We start from the raw sequence: 16695 nt of genomic DNA on the forward strand, positions 1-16695 counted from the left end.
CCTCCTCCTCCTGCACGCCTCACAGCTGCGAGCAGCTCAGGGCAGCGACGCCCCAGGAGCGCGGGCGAGCGCCCAGCACCACCCTGGCCTTGCACCGGCGGCTGCCCGTGCGCACAGTGCCCGGCCACGGCACACAAAACACCGGCTACTGACAGCCGCACTGCGCAGCCGACGAGGAGCCGAGTTTCAGGCACCCGCAATCGCCCTAAGAGCCTGGGCTTTTTTCAAACTCGAGGCGGTGTCAGCAGGCCAGCCTCCGGCCGCGCCGCGGGCACGTGCCGCCCCAGGGCCCGCGCGGGGGACGCGCAGCCCGCGCCTGGCGCCCGCGGGGCAGCGCGCAGCGAGCCGGGCCGGGCCGGGGCAGGGCAGGCACCGCCCGCCCGGGGGAGGCAGCGCGGCGCCGGGCACCGGCCGCTTGCCCGCCCGGGACAGCCGCTCGCGGGCCGCGCCCGCCGAAGCCAACGCGGCTCCTCCCCGGGCACCGCAAGTGCCTCGGGGCAGCCCCACCGGCGCGGCCCCGAGAGCGGCGGCGGAATGGGCTTTGCCTGCGGAGGGGAGATGGGGGGGAACCAGCAGCACAGAGCCTGCGGCGTGGCGCGGTTCAGCGCCGCCCGCCCTCTCTCCCCGCCGCCGCTCCCACCAGCTTTCGTACCTGGATGCCGCTAGCGAGCGCTGCGCCGCAGCACCCCAGGAGCAGGGCGGCGGCGCGGAGCCAGCGGACGGCGGGCACGGCGGCCGCCATCTTACCCCGCCTGCTCCGCGGGGCCGCGGCCGCCGCAGCTGCCGGAGCTGCCGGAAGGGGGGCGTGGCCGCTGCGCATGCCCGGCACCGCCCCCGCGCGCTTCCCGCGCCCAGCGTTCGCGCCTCCGAGAAGCTTCTCGGCGCTGAGGGGAGCGGTGCTGCCGAGCTGAGCCACGCCAGGCGCCTCGCCGCCTGCCAGTGCTCTCTCGAGCTTGCCAGCCCCTGGAGAGCCTGCTTCACATTCGATTTTTAAAGAGCTGAGGCAATAACATTAGCAGACCTCACCACTGCCCTGAACATTTCTGTTGGTTGTGTCTCTGTGGTGAGGTGCAATGCAGCCCTGCCCAGCCCTTGTCCATCCCTCGGATGGGCCCGGTTGGCATAAGAAAACACCATGACGGGACCTCGCATCTCACCATCGGTTTGGCAGGCCCCTGGGGGTGTAACAACAGCCGTTCCAGCCGCTTCACAAAAACGTGCTGAAATCACTGGGCCTTGTCACCACAAGGGCAGGGCATGCTGAGGTGTGGGATGAGGGTGGCCTCAGGCTTTGGTGGCTGCAAGGCAGAGCTGTCTCGGAGCAAAGCAGAGTACTGGGGAAAGGGGCCGTCTTTGGTGGGGAGGAGAGAGGGATCTGGAAGTAGATCTTTTTTCAAGATGCCTTGCTGTAGCCTTGCCTTTGGTACATACATCCCTCAGCCGATGAATCTTCAGGTTTCTATTTCAATCTGTTGAACCTCTTTGTATGATTCTTTTACTCCCACCAACTCATCTTGTTGCCACCTTAGTTCAATTGCCTGACGTCTTCCATTAGTGAAGATTCAGAATCTGCCCCAAACCATGGAAGCTGTTTCCTACTCTGTGTACTTGTCATCAGTAATGACTTTCTCAGACAGGAGCATATTTCTTCGTATTGATGTTGGAATTTCAGTAACATCATGTTTGCTGTTTGAAAGCATCACTGGTTTCCTCGATAAAAATCATCGCTTGTAATTAGATTGCCTTTTCTTTTTGTGCCTAAAGCTAATGAACTTAATCCCTTCCGAAGACTATAGCCACCAGCCTCTGTTGCGTCTGAACACATCTCCTGTGTGAGCCTTTTATGAACCTACTGAGAAACATAACAGGCGTCTGTGTCACTTGGTGCCTGTTTCTAAACTGCACTGTTTATCTTGCTCCAGAAAACTAAATGTATTTAAGATTAGGGCCAAGCTTAAGCTTTTTCCTTGCCCTTTCAAATGCCTCCACTTTGGGCTCTGATCATTCTCGGATGTGTTTAAGGTGTGTGAGTAATTCTAAAGGATAGGCAGCTGTCTTTCACAGTGTGTACTCAAAGCAGTTTTATAAACTGGTGTGTTGATCTCATGTACTTTGACTTGGTTAGCTCCTCATTACCTTTCAGCTCCCATGTGGAGTTGGTCAGGTAACATGGGACAGAAGGTCTCAACCTTTGACTGAAATTCTTTCTGGTAAGCTTCTTTGCTCTTTGCATTTAGTGCAGATATTCATCCTTTATATCATGCATTTTGGTCAGCAGCTTTTCTGGTAGAAATAACATCATCAGCTGTGTGCTGATGATGCATCTTTGAACCAGGGATAAGTTGTGATGTTGTACTGAACGAAAACTTAGGTCAAATGTTACAAAGATGTAACTTCAGCTTACCAAGAAACATTCCTGACATGAGACGTAACGATCATCTTTACTGTGAATAAAACTTCAAAGCATTCTATTCACTTAACTCCTGAATGTTCTGTAATTTGTGTCACAGGTGACCTTAATTTTGTCATTCTCTGGAATACTAGACTTTGTAGTTTCAGTAACATTCTTTTAAGGTCACTGCCTATGATTTGCTACGTAAGAAAAAAGGTAATGGAAAAAAAATTTAAAAATTTTCTGTCATGTAGCATTGGAATGATGTAAACATACATTATCACTTACAGACTGTCCAAGCAGACATCTACTACTTCTCCTGAGCAATTAAGAACTGTAGCAAATTTTCCTTACATGAAAGATCATTTGTAGTGGATGAGACATTTAAAATACTAGGTTTCACCAATTATCAGAATAGTTAAAGCACACTTGTCCTGTCAGTATTGCCGCTATTTCTCATGGGTTGTATGTAGTTGGTTCAATCTACAGGAAGGTTTAGCTGGCTCTTGATGTAAAAGCATAGCTACAGACTCGTCAGTCTTGTGTCACATGCTGTCTGCTGCAATGTGTGAGCAATGTTTGGATCAACTACAGTCACACTGCAGGGTGTTACTGTTACTCTTCAGCTGTTGGTGTTCAGGTCATATTGCTGCCTTTCCATCTCAAGGCAGAGACAGCACTGAGTCAGGGCATACTCAGTTATCACAAGCTCATTGGAATAGTCCAAAAGAATGGCCATTATTCCCTCTGACTTATTTGCTGTGTAATACAGTGCATAGTTCACTTTCTTTGATCTGTCTCTGGTTTGCCTTCTGGATTCCTTTAGCCTGCTTAAGTGTATTTTGTAACAAATCTATTTCTTCTTCTACTTCTGGCTTTTCTTTCCTTAGCGTCACAGTCTTTCACAGGTGTTAGTATTCATCAGACATGCATGAGTGTGCCAGGGCTTCAGAAATTATTCCTGGAGGTGGTATCACTTCCTTTTTTTTTTTTCCCCCCCTGGTAAGAGAGTACCAAAAGCTTTGCCTTCTTTTTTTTCCATCTTTATTCCCTTAGGCAGCTCTCAATACAGACCTCGCTTCCATGCCTGTACAGGATTTTTTTGGTCTAGAAATTAAGCTGTATGCTGCCTGCTTCTGTTTCTTCGTTCTGCTTTGTTTTCATGCTAATCACAGTATTTTCATGCTCTTGAGTCTCTTTAGCTTGACCTTTGACACAATGTTTTCTTGTACCTCATGCTGAGTAATTAGAAAGGGCACCAAACATATATCCTGAAATGATTTGTAATTAAAACAACTGTTTAAAAACCTGCTGTAACTGCAACTGGTATTGACATTGGTGCACATATTGGTGCCCTTCCAGATTCTTTCCTCCTCCAGCAGGTTGCTCGGGCCCTAATCCTCTATACCCTCTAACAATGGCCCTCTAAGAGCCATCTGCCAACTTGTTCCTGTCCATCATGGAGCAAATGAACCTAGCCTTCCTCTGAGGGTGGGGCAGCAGTCCCAAATGTAAACCCGTAAGCTCCTACAACAGGGATTTGTGCCTACTAGAGTTTACCTGACACTTTTTGACCACAAAGGGTTTTTTTCTATACCAAAAATACCAATTAAGTATCTCTAATTTTGTTGGTATTAGCCTTGATTATGTTACCTATATGTATCATAGTGTATGTCTTCTTCCTTCTATATTCTCGATCCTCACTCTGTGTTTCTTTTCTTGTTTTTATCAGACTTGCATGTACTGGTTGATAATTTTCTACTGTAGAAGATAAAGGAATGCATCTTCTCTGTATTTATTATGCTTCCAAAAGAAAAATGAAAAGGAACTCTTGCAATGAAGCACATCAACAAGACTGATTCTTAAGGAAACATCAATAATAGCTCAACTGTATTTACCTCACTAAAAAAATGCAGATTTATTACTTTCTTCATTTTGACTGTCAATACAATAGATTAACAAATCTGTACTGACCAAACAAGTCTACCACGGTTTGGTATCTGAGCTGATAAAATGGCTGTCTTCAAATATGGAACCTGAATGAAACCACAGTAATCAAATTAATGATTGATTGTATTCATTTGGGATTTTTTCCATTTCTTGTCCATCCCCTTGTTAGGGGAGGACTGGCTTGACTACTAAATGTTTGTACCTTGAAAAGATTTGGAATAGCAAAGTAATACTGACAAAAAATATGCAAAAAGACTATGGTGAGAGTAATAGATGCAGAACTTCCAAAGGAAAAAACCATGAAGTCCTGCTTCTAATATTATTGAGCTGAAACAATTGCATTGAATTGTGTTTATCAATAGATTCTTTTTGAACACTCGCTAAACACATTGGAACCCACAATTTTGTTCCTCCATAGCATCAAGTTGCTTACCTCTACATCAGAATCAAACTAGACAATATTTTTTACTGTTATTTACAAAGTGAGATTATAGCCATCCTTGTTTACAGTGCCTTTTGAGACCAGAACACAGGCAAAAACCTGGAAACTTACAATGAAATTCAGTTGACATTTGTTCTTAATGAATTAACCATCTACCTTGTCATTGGTTCTGTTCTGTCATTAATAACACAAATACCACCAGGCACGGAGTTTATGTAATGTTGAATTGTGTAATAATCCAGTATTTCATCTAAAGAAGACGTGAGGTTACAAACTATTCCAACAGCTTATACTGTTGGTAAAATCAGTAAAACATGAGAAAACAAAACATGAAAAAACAGTGGCAGCTTGTTTACATAGTTTGTTAGGTACAATGTCAGTCATGAAATATGAATGCACATCACATTTGGTCTCAGTGCATCAATATTTTTCTCAACAGAAAACAATGCTGAAAACTGCTGTCAAAGCATTCTCATTTGTTAAAATAACAAAATATGGGGGAAAACAGCAGTAAAAAAACACCTCCAAAACCTTGTATCTTTTTAAAATTACCCTCTCCATTGTATTTTTCCACTAATATTTAAAATGGGTTCATTCTCAAATAGGAAATTCATGGGCTTCTTGATTAGGAACAAGGTAGGAATCTTCATTAAATTGCCCTAAATAAAGCTAAGTTTATAACCGTAGTTTTACTCTTGATTTCAAGCAGTGGATATAACACATTTTGCCTTAGAAACATTAAGAACTCCTAATTTTTATTTCACTACTAGTTCTGACATCTCTATGATAGATCTGTCGTGTTGCAGACACACCAAGTATCTGAATGTCTCAGGAAAGTCCTCCCTGTGGTGACTGAGCTGAAGCAGTCCCAGCTCTGCTGTTTAAATTAACTCAGGTAAAGGGCCGTGTTGCTGATGAACTCATTTTAGCTCCCAAACCGTTACTTAAAGCTACTGTGTGTATTCTCAGACTGCTCTACAGCCTGCAATCTAAATATATCCTTTTGTCTTCCAAGTAATTTTCTTTATTCGCAAGCAAGCGATTTTTACTCCATTGAGGACTAGTCATCAGCTGTATGAGAAAACAAACACCTAAGTTTTGAAAATTAAAGGCTGAATGAACGCACATCAGCTTTAGCTGAAAAAATACTAGATTTAATATTATGAAAATTTTATTAGAAATAAGATCTACAGTGAACACTGAATCAACTTTAAAAAAGGTTACTCATACACCAAGTACAATAACACTGATTAACATTAAATATTTGAATAGTGACTAAAACTGAATGTAGTAACTTGCCAGAAACGGTTATGTAGATCACTGTGTGATGAATACTGAAATGTTACTAGAACTGATTAGTGGAAGATTGCACTTGAGATGCAAAATTTAAGACAAGTCCAAAAATAGGCCATTAAGAAATTTAAAGAAATATTCTCAGGGGAAGGAATAATTTAATTTTTAAAAATTTAAATATGCACAATTATTTCTGTTTTTCCAGGAGTTATGGTGTTGAGTAAATCAAAACAGCCCGAAATATTTTTAGACAAAAGCTCAGTTGTACTTTTTAGAGCAGCTGCTAGGCTATGAAGAAAAGTGGCAGTGGATCAGCAAACCTTAATGATTTCCCTGACTACTCAAACCGTATAAAGCAGAGCATCTGGTTCCCTCTTTGGCTTCAGTTAGCAGGACACTGTAAAAGCTGCTCTGGATCAGGTGGAAAGTACTTAATGCTGAACTAAGCATGGAGTATCTATCCTTCGACATACTATAAAATCTGACTCCATGCTCTTTGAAATTTTACTTTTAACCTATTTCTTCAAGCACATTTACTGGAAACTGTTCCCAAGTAGAAATGCCAGAATAGCTTCATAAATTGAAATCACGCTTGGGAGCCAGATTTTGCTATGATTTATAGAAATGCAGTCTTGCTGAAATTCCTGTGCAAAAGCTCCGTAAAGGGCCTTTTCACCATTACAGTGCTGGCACTCGGTGCAAGGTGGAATTTTACTTAAAAAATTAAATGGACTTTTGCTAAGCAGAAAGTCTGGATGAAACCAAATAACACATTCAGCAAGAAAGTTAACTGGTGACTAAGCAATCCCCCAAATACTTTCTTTCTTAAAAGCCAAATTGCATGGCCTAAGCTGATCAGTATATTGTGCAAACTAAGAACTGCCCACACAAGAAGGCATTCAGTTACAAAATCTATGAAAGTTTTTCTACATTGTTTTGCAACACTTTCATGAATAAAAAAATCCAAACACTTTCTTTTTACCTGTCTTTATCTTTGTGTTAAGGAGTATATCCTGATGAGATTTTTCTAACGGAAAGAGACTGTCAAGAAACAGTCCTACATAACAGCAATTACCAATACATAAATATGTGCCTGTCATTTCTATGAATTTGTCCTGCTCTATGACCTGAACTAATTGTTTTAGCTGCTAAATATATATTACATGAAATTGTAAAAGCTACATTTACTGCAGTTAATGACCTTTTACATTTTAAGATAGGCATTTGAATTTACATGTTCATTCAAGGTGATTGATTTTTATAGGGAGAAAAGACACCAATGAGTCAATCAGTTTCAATAAATAGTGCCTTAATGGATGCATTTGCAAAAGTATTATCTCAGCGAAAATCACCTTCCTGCACTTTTAACTCTGATAGTTACCACAGATTTCCTTAAACAAAATTCCTCTTATTATAACATTATGTAAGTGCTGGGGAAAAAAATCTTGCACTTTAGCTGCACATTCATATTAAATATATATCTCAAGGAAATTAACTATATATATTTACCAGGTACAAAAATGTGTGCTCCATTTGTAGACTGTAAGAATTCCAGATTGAAGTTTCACAAACAGTACCTTAAAAAGAGCAAATTAAGATTATCCTTTTCAGAATAATGAAATCAAAATCATGATACAAGGTGAAGTGTACATAACGTTACTTGCCACTTAACTTTGGAATAAAAATTATAATAATCAACTTTTTAAAATATAAAAATAATAAATGCTTTGCATGTTTACAGCACCTCTCACTGAAGGATCTCAAAGCATTCAGTGTTAATTTCACGTTATCTTGAAACCAGGATACTTCGAACACTATTCGAAAATTTGGGGTGTGGCTACTATGTATTCATTTTTCTCTCATCTGATTCTGTTTGCCTGCATATTTCTGCAAGATAAGGAAAACAATTTCAAATTTTTTTGCTTGTTACATATTATCATGTTATGAGAAGCATTTTTAATACAGATTCTTTTCCATGGATGGATTTTTATCACAAGATTCTGAAAGAGTATTTAAAATTAAGGAGGCTGAACATATTTTGCCTGCCTTATATCATCAGCTAGGAACCAGAACAATATAAGCCATCTTTACCATTTCCTTCAGTAATTCTTTATCTAGTTATGATCTAAAATTGCCATATTGGTTTTCAGATCCTTTTGTGAAATAAATTCATCCATTAGGCTATTTATCTGCTCAGAATTCTAGAACCCAAATGTATTTTCTCTCTCAGAGGGTATCTTCCTAGGTTCATAAATGAAAAATTTGTTTTGGAAAGGGAATAGTCTGTGTGTGTATTAGTAGTATTGAATGGTAAAATCAGTCTTTTTCCCAGAAATTGTTCATAATGCCGTTTCCATAAAAGAAGTCAGCTAGGAAAGCTGAACAGTCTACCTCTACAAGTCATGATTCTCTTTTCCCTAGCCCAGAGGCTGAGGGAATAAAGTTTCAGCAGAAAGCCAGGAAAATGCAGTAGAATATCATTAATTGTCAATCAACTTACATAGAACAATAAAATGTCAGCTACGCTACAGGGTAATTTTAAAAATTCTGTCCAAAACTGACGTGGAGGTGATTTAGCTGTATAATGTAGATAAAGAAGTAATTTAAGAGATCTTTGAATATTCAAATCTTTTCCAAATAGTACCAACTCAGCTGTAAGCCAGCAACAAAAGAAACAGCGAAGACTGTAGCAAAATACCTGAAGCTGATCCATTTGTTATCCTGTAGTGGGTTCATTCTGTATAAAAAACAATGAAAACAAAACGTCAAAGGAAAAGCAAACCCAAGAAAGGATTACTTTCTTGTTGTTATTGATAATAAAGTGATTTCTGATTTATCAGTAACAAAATATTCAAACGTGGTAAACATAACATCGTAGTTTCTCAGTGTCTCAGTGTAGTATAAGAGCTGTAAAAGCCATTTTAAAGACTGCAGACTTCAAGACAGCCATACTTTCAAATTTTGTAATAAATCAGGACAAGGAATATATTAGTGGTTCCATTTTTATAAGATAATTTCAATAAAAGGAAACAAAAGAAACTGTCAAGGCTTGCATTGGGAACCCGCCAAGGTCCAGCATATACAAGGAAAAACACTTGAATCAAGTGATCATTTTTCAAATACATGAGTCAAAATAATATTTTAAAAAAATCCTGAACATTTGTGGATAAATATTAAAGCTGCAGCCTCAGAGTTTGTCGCTTGTACAGCTGTGTCATTTTCTAGTAACTTGCCTCTTGATACAACGAGTTCACACAGGAGCAGAACTTTGTAAGGAGTTCTCCTGAAAACAACTATCCATAACAACCTTCTCCTGACCCCTGCCTTGTGCCATGGCCTCAACACCCAGCTGGGGTGTATTTGCTTCCCAGAACACAATTGCCTCACCTCTTAAGGGACAGCGGTAAGACAGGGCCAAGGGTCCCGTTCAGCTCTGCAGTTGAACGATGACTTAGTTTTTATTGGATAGCATGGCAGGAAAAAAAATGTCTTTGTCATTCAAGAAGTGCTGATGATTATTAATAATGTCAAGTGTTAAAAACTATTTGGTATCAAATTATCCGATATCAGGCCAAACTCTTCCATTCAGCCAAAAGTTTTCAGCCCATGCTTTGTTGAATCTGAGTTCAAGTTCAACCATCTTACGACAGTTTCATCAACTGTTCTGTTATCTTTGCTAATAAGCCATCTGGCAGGGTGTCGTCTTCTACTGAAAACAGGTGTTTGATCCAATTCTCATTTGTTATACTGTCAAGAAAGCATTCACTGAAGTTAGTGACTAAATTCAGGCAGTGTTCTTGCACGTCAGCAGAAAGTCAGGTTGAATTTCGAATTAACATTAAAACATTTCCATGGTTAAAACATTTGCCAGTTTCTCTCATGTCTCTCAACTAATCCCATTGTGTCTGAAGATGCAATTTCTTTATCTTGTCCTTCTTCTGTATTCTGATTTTTATATAATTATTATGTAATATGCATACTTTAATCTCTATATATTGCCTGTTATTCATGGCAATGCAAGAACAAAAAGTTAAATGAATGAGTTCAAGAACTTTAGATCGTTGAAAAATTGCTTCTGTCAATCAAAATTAAAATTACTCCCACAGAAAAAATTGTTCCTCACAATAGAATTCAGAGTTGTGAGCCAATACCTGCCTAAGTTACAGTCTTCCTGGATTTAAAAAAGAGGGTTTGGACAGTCATTTCCCAGTTTAATATGAAATAAAAAAAACAAACAGAGGTTTAGCTCTAAAGAAACTAAAATCTTTAACAACAAAACAACAAATACTAGCGGCTGGCTGACATTTTGACAGCTACTGCTTTGTGGTGAATACTGAATACACACTGAATATGGAAATAGGTGACTCTTCACTTTTTACCAGAACGCTACAGTTACGGCCATGTTCGCTCTCAACAAGAGCACATGCCAACATTATTCCATTGTGAATCCTAATAATAAAAAAAAGGCTATATCACAAACCACGATTTTTTTCTTAACAGTTCGCTTATTCTTTGGCATACATGTGCAACCTGACCAAAATTAATAGTAATTTTGTTTGACTAAGTGAAACAAAAGTCTGTATTTGTAAATGTCCTCTGGGCCCTTTTCTGCCTGAAAAAGGCCCAGTCGGGAGCACTTCTTGACCCTAGGTAAAAAAACCAACGTGATATCAAACTAACTGGCACCTCTGTAAAGACAGAAGTATCAAAAAATGTTGAAGGTTTCTCAGTGTGAACAATCCTTGAAATCATGATATGACTCTTGTAAGCCCTGCATATAGGAAGCTGACGTTACTTTCAATTCATTTAGGTTTCTATTAAAGAAAAAATCATCAAGAGGCTTATTTTTTCAAGAGCTGTACTTTGTATCAAGGTGATTTTCAAGTAGGGAAGATTTTCACTGTATGACTGAATAACAGGTTATAGAAATAATGTTGTAAGGCACTAGTCCATTATGCCACTGAAATAAAACCCAAATGATAAGTAGCAGGGGCTCATACTTTCTAAGAGTCTTACGCCTTGTAGCATTCCCAAGACAAAGTCTAAATGCTGTGCTTGAATTCTTTTCTATTCCCACCACCACGCACAAGTCATTATTCAGGTCAGGCCTATTTTATTAACTGAATTTTGCTGTGTTTCTTTGTGGATTTTTTTTTTTCTACAGCTACCTGCATTTTCTTAGTTCATAAAGAATAAACACAATGAACTGAAATTTCTTTATTATCAGTATCTATCTGGGGACAATTCATAGATTAGAACCTTAAAATCTGTGGTTGGATCCCTAGGATGAAAAGGCAAGGAAATTAAGACTTCATTGGAAAAAATAGCACAGCATTTCTAAGTCATTGAAAATTCAGTATCAAATTATTTGGAGCGTTTATTAATCAGTTACTGAAAAATGGCAACTGAGGAAAAGAAAGTAATCCTCCCAAAGAGCAATTTCTGTAACATTGGGGAGAGGAGGGAGGGAATTTCAGTTTAACTGCCATAAAATAAAAGCCAAAAGGATGAGGAAGCTGTGACAGATCAGACTGAAAGTCTGTGTAAGCCCCCGGTCTGTGTTCTCACCAGTAGTGACCAGTCTTCTAAGTGACTGAGTTAAGAACAAGGAAAACCCCTGCAGGATCTCCTGCCTTCCATCTCACAGAAGCTTAAAGACTTTCTGAGGTGGTAACCTTGAATTTATTAAGTTACATAATACCTGTACAATATCCTCATACTATCTAATTACGATGAGCCAGATCAATGATAAGGACTTCAATATGCATGATAACTGGGAATTATTTAAGAAATGCTAACAAAACAGCCAAAACACTAACAACCTATGACTGAAAAAGCACTGATTAAAAAGTGATTTGGCTTGAAAATAAAGATACATAAGAAAAACATCTATAACAAATACTAGAAGCTGCAAGAAATACATGCAAGAGATTTAAGAACTGTAAAAAAAAAAACCAAGCAAGGAAACAAAATTACATAAAACCCAATAGTCAGACTGGTGGAACAGAATTTAAAAGAGCTGGTTTTCTGAACAGAAGAAAGAAAAGGGTCCTAACAGCATTATTGGAATATGCTTGCATGGATGCAACAACAGCAATTGGAAGACTTCACTAAGTATTTCTGTTCTGTATATACGGAAATAATCAGATGATGTAATTATACCATAGGATGATGATGAAACATTCTCCATTACAACTGTAGTCAGCTAACCTTTATAAATAGTAGCCGCTAAAACCAACTGAATAAATCTGCGTATTTGGGTAAGTTTTATCAGAGGTTTATTTAGCTGGAAAGGACATCTTGGGCCTCTAACAACCCTTGAAATATTTGCTTTCTGGTAATACGTTAGACCAGTACTTTAAAAGAGTGGTGTCATAGGGAATTACAGGCCTGTCCATCTAAAATGTAGCAGTGAAAAAATCAGAACTGGTAAGAACATACCGGAATGTAGTTTATATGGAATTTAAATAATGCTAGTTAATGCCAGTTTTTGAAAATTAGATCCTCTCAGATTTATCCCTACACAATTGTTCAAGAAGGTTTGTTTTGGCTGATGAAGAAAAAAGTGATGATCTGATGGTATTTATTTAGCACTGCGGGATATCTTGTTCAGGAAACCTGAATGAATCAGAATTCATGCACATGTATTTAATGAGTAATTGGTCTCAAAAGTGAAGTATAAATGAGAAATATTAAGTTTCTGGTTTGGTCCCATGGGAACTGTGTTTTGGCCATGTGCTGTGTAACAGTTTTATTGATTACCAAATAATAATACAAAAAAAAAAAGAAAATCACTGGTACCAGTGATACTTGGCAGATAACAAAGACTAGGAAAGTGGTAACTCACAAAGGGTGCTGAGCATGCTGATCTCTTAGTAAATTGGCTGCAAGCAAATATATGAAGTCATGCATCAAAGAATAAAGAGCAGGTGTTGATCTTAGAGTCGAGGCATCTGTGTGAGAAAACCGTGGAAAGCAGAGCTGCTGGGAGCCTGCTAGATAACCAGCTAAAGGTGAACCCCATTGCAACACCAAGGCCAGTGCACAAATTCAGTCCATCGGTGTGAAAACAACAGAATGAGGACTGTGAGGATGTTATAGGCAGGCTGAATCACGTCAGCACCTGGCACTGGTGTGACCATTTCTGGAACAGTGTGTCCTGTTTGATGCCTTCACTGAAGATGCCTGTTGATAAATTGGAAAGAGTTCAGGGAGGGGTCATAAGAAAGATTACACTGTAACTGGAAAATAAAAGCTACAGCTATGTAGCTTATCCAAACAAAGGTTAAAGGGACTTGATCACAGCATTATTTTTTTCTTCAGCAGATTGCAGTCTGCATCCTCACACTTTTAAGCAGCACAATTGTCTTTCTTCCAGGTTTTATTCATGCTGGTGTCCTCAGAACTTACATAAACTTACATAAAATGGCAGTTCTAGGGCACAGTGAAAATTAGATCCAGAGGTTGGATTTTTCTAGGTAGATTTTTCACTATCTTTCAATTAGTGATTTAATTCACTTAAGTCACATGTTTAGGTATCAGTAGAAAAGATAAAAAGATTTAGCAAAATGGAAAAGAAAGGGGAAGGAAAATAGCAGGTTTAAAAAAATGTTAACACCACTGTAGCAGAAGACTTAAAATGAAAAGTTTGTTTTAGCAATCCTGGATTAATTTACACCACACTAGGCTCAAATATGGGGCTGCAACTAAGTTCTGCATTTACATTACAATGCATATTATTTCTGGATCATAAGGATGTAATTCAGCATATTCTATTAAAAAGGCTGCACATAATTGTTTTACTTACAGAATCTACACATTCAAACTGTCCACATATCTCACACCAGCCTGTGTAAGCACATCAGTACAAGGGCATCGGTTCTGATTTAATAAAGACATTCAGCAGAGCTTGTGTGAAAAATGCCAGGCACTACTGCTTGAACAGATGCTAGACAAAAGACTAGAAGATGCATAAAATACTGGGGGATTCTGAAGTGATTTTTGAAAACATAGAACCTAATTAAGCTTTGACTGAAGGCTATGGGTGTTAGGTAATTGATTTTACCAAGAAGAGAAGGCCCAGAACAGCATATTCCAGCTGATCCCATATAATTTCATATTAGTTCAGATTCATGTCGTTACTGGAGGAACCAATGAGAATGGAATCAGCGCAATGGGATAGGATTCATGTAAGTTTTCAAGATGAATTTCCTGAAATATTATCATTTTGATAGCAAAATTTTGCTCTTTCTGCTGTAGTTTCTTCCCCTCCAAAAGAGATAGGAGGTGGCAGAAGTATAACCAAAGTGATCCTTCAGCCTCACCCCAGTACCATGAAGAGCTGCCTGTACCTTCAGGAACTGGCAGTGCTCTGGAACTCAAATCCATGTTCTCATTTCTGTGAACTTCCTTTGCATCCCGTGTTCTTTTCCAAGGCAGTAAAACCACTTCATTTCCAGCCACACTCTTGATCAGACACTGTCAAATGACAGTTAACCTTCTAACAGCTGCCTTTACGTTACCTACACACCTGAAATGACAAATACCCCAGCTTTGTATGCCCGTTCAGCTAATATATTCTTAATCCTTTGCTGCCAATGTTCTTCAGAGCCTTTGTGAAGCGTCCACCTGTGACCCTGTTTCAACACAGGGATTTTGCCAAAGGCAAACACATAACAGATCACTTCTAGAAGGAGGTACCATATTATTAGATCCAAAAATATCCTTTCCAGATACATTTCACACATTCAGTCTGACAGATTTCCTAAATGGACATATTTTTGTCTGAGGCAGTAGTTTCTGCGACATAGAATTTGATTTTGTGCAACAAGAATCATATTAGCTTGAAATCACTCTTTTTTCGAACAATAATTTAGATGTGCATAATGATAATAGTTTTATGACAGAACAGTCAGAATTTTTATTTTCTGTTAGCATTATCTAACTGAGCAAAATGCCTGGAAGCCTACTGTAAAAACCAAACATGTCAGACAAGACTTTACACAAAAATTTTTCAAATTCCTGAGGAGGATGCTATGGAAAGCATGTGAAAGGAAGTATTTTTCTCTTATCACTCCAGGACATTGGATGAGATACTAATTTACCCGTAAAATTGATTATATAAAAATACACATGCTGAAAGCCTATACACGGAATTTCTCTGAAACAATGATAATACAGATGAATTTTTCTGGATAAACCAAAAAAAAAAAAAAAAAAAAAAAAAAAAAAAGAAACACACAAAAAAACCCCACAAAACCAAAACCACAGCTCTGTCTTCCTGAATATAATGGCATCTTCCATTAGCCGTCCTTAGGTAAGATCTTATTTCAAGAAAATATCTCTTTAATTTAATTCAGTCTTCCTCTTGTCAAACTTCATTTAAGGTCTTTTAAAACCAATTGTCTCTCAGATCTTTTGATTAGGACTTTGGAGCCTACCCTAGTTTTTACTCAATCAAAATGAAGATACTGTACTTTTACAATGAATTTACATTTGGATGTTTTAAAATCTTAGCAAGAGAAAGTAGGGTTAAAGCCACATCCAGAGTTCATGGGAGGATCAGAAAGACTGCAGATGAATGCTGATTAAGTTCTCCAGCAAAGACTAAAATCTTCCTTAAACATATAAGCAGTGCCAATTCAGTGACATTACTGCAGCTTCCCTAAGCGGACACTGCTGTATTCAGAGAAAATGGAACTGGAAAGGTCTTAAGCTGACTAATCCCAACTACTTTCCAGAGATACTTCAGCTGAAGTGGAGACCAGGCCGTCCATCAGTTGACTGCTGCAAAGGGACGTTAGTGGCTGCCCTTCAGGTGGAACCTGCTGGGAGAGACTGGATGCCTTGCAAAACCTTTCAGTCCAATTTATCAGAGTAAGATCACGGCACTACCCCTGGGGCAGTGTTAGCAGTTTGGGGAATGGACAAGGACTGGAAGCCTCTCCAGGAGAAAGGAAATGGTCTTATATAAAAAGCTGGAGGCAGGGCAGAGGAAAAAGAGGGCAGCTTAACTACAGAAGCAGCAAAACAAGGAAGACGGCTGCAGCTGAGAGGGAGAAGCTCGTCAGACTGGTATTGATCCACAAATAACACACAAGGGGGAGAAGCTTCTAAAAAGACTCCTGAGAAGACCTGTCCTATGTCTGAAGAATACTGAGATACAGAAAGCTGTTGCTCGCTGTTTGTTCGTAAGCTTGCAACTTAGGTAACCTATTTCTGTTAGGCTATGCGTGAGACTACGTGGATGTTGTGTTACAAAAGATCAGCAACAAAGTTAAAATCTAATTGGAACATCAGACTTGATACAGGACAATTAAGCAACTGAAATAATTAACCCTGACTTCCAGTATGCTACCAAGTATGACAGAAGATACCTCTCATGTGGCACTTCTTGGAGCACATCTAGAATAACGCGTCCCATGTTGGGCTCCCCAGTAAAAGAGATGTTGATAAACTGCCGCGGCTCGACTGGACCAAGATGGTCAGGGATGAGAGCCACTGCCCTTGAGGAGAGGGCTCAGGGAACTGGGCTTGTTCAGCCTGTGGCAGGCTGAGGGGACATCATAACAGCTCTCCAGTGCTGGTGAGGAGGTTATCATGAAGATGGAGCCAGGCT

At 39.6% G+C, this 16695-nt stretch overlaps 1 protein-coding gene across 1 annotated transcript in view; it reads right to left on the reverse strand.

The window, feature by feature from the left end:
- The window catches only part of PIGK (phosphatidylinositol glycan anchor biosynthesis class K), a 68302-nt gene extending 67520 nt beyond the window's left edge, over positions 1-782 (reverse strand). Inside the window, exon 1 of the mRNA XM_056355917.1 lies at positions 653-782. Coding sequence (XP_056211892.1) covers positions 653-742 — 90 coding nt within the window. The 5' untranslated portion in view covers positions 743-782. The remainder of the gene's footprint in view (positions 1-652) is intronic.
- Positions 783-16695: the final 15913 nt, after the last annotated feature.

Source organism: Falco biarmicus, chromosome 11 (genome assembly GCF_023638135.1).
Source record: "Falco biarmicus isolate bFalBia1 chromosome 11, bFalBia1.pri, whole genome shotgun sequence".
NCBI classification, from domain to species: domain Eukaryota; kingdom Metazoa; phylum Chordata; class Aves; order Falconiformes; family Falconidae; genus Falco; species Falco biarmicus.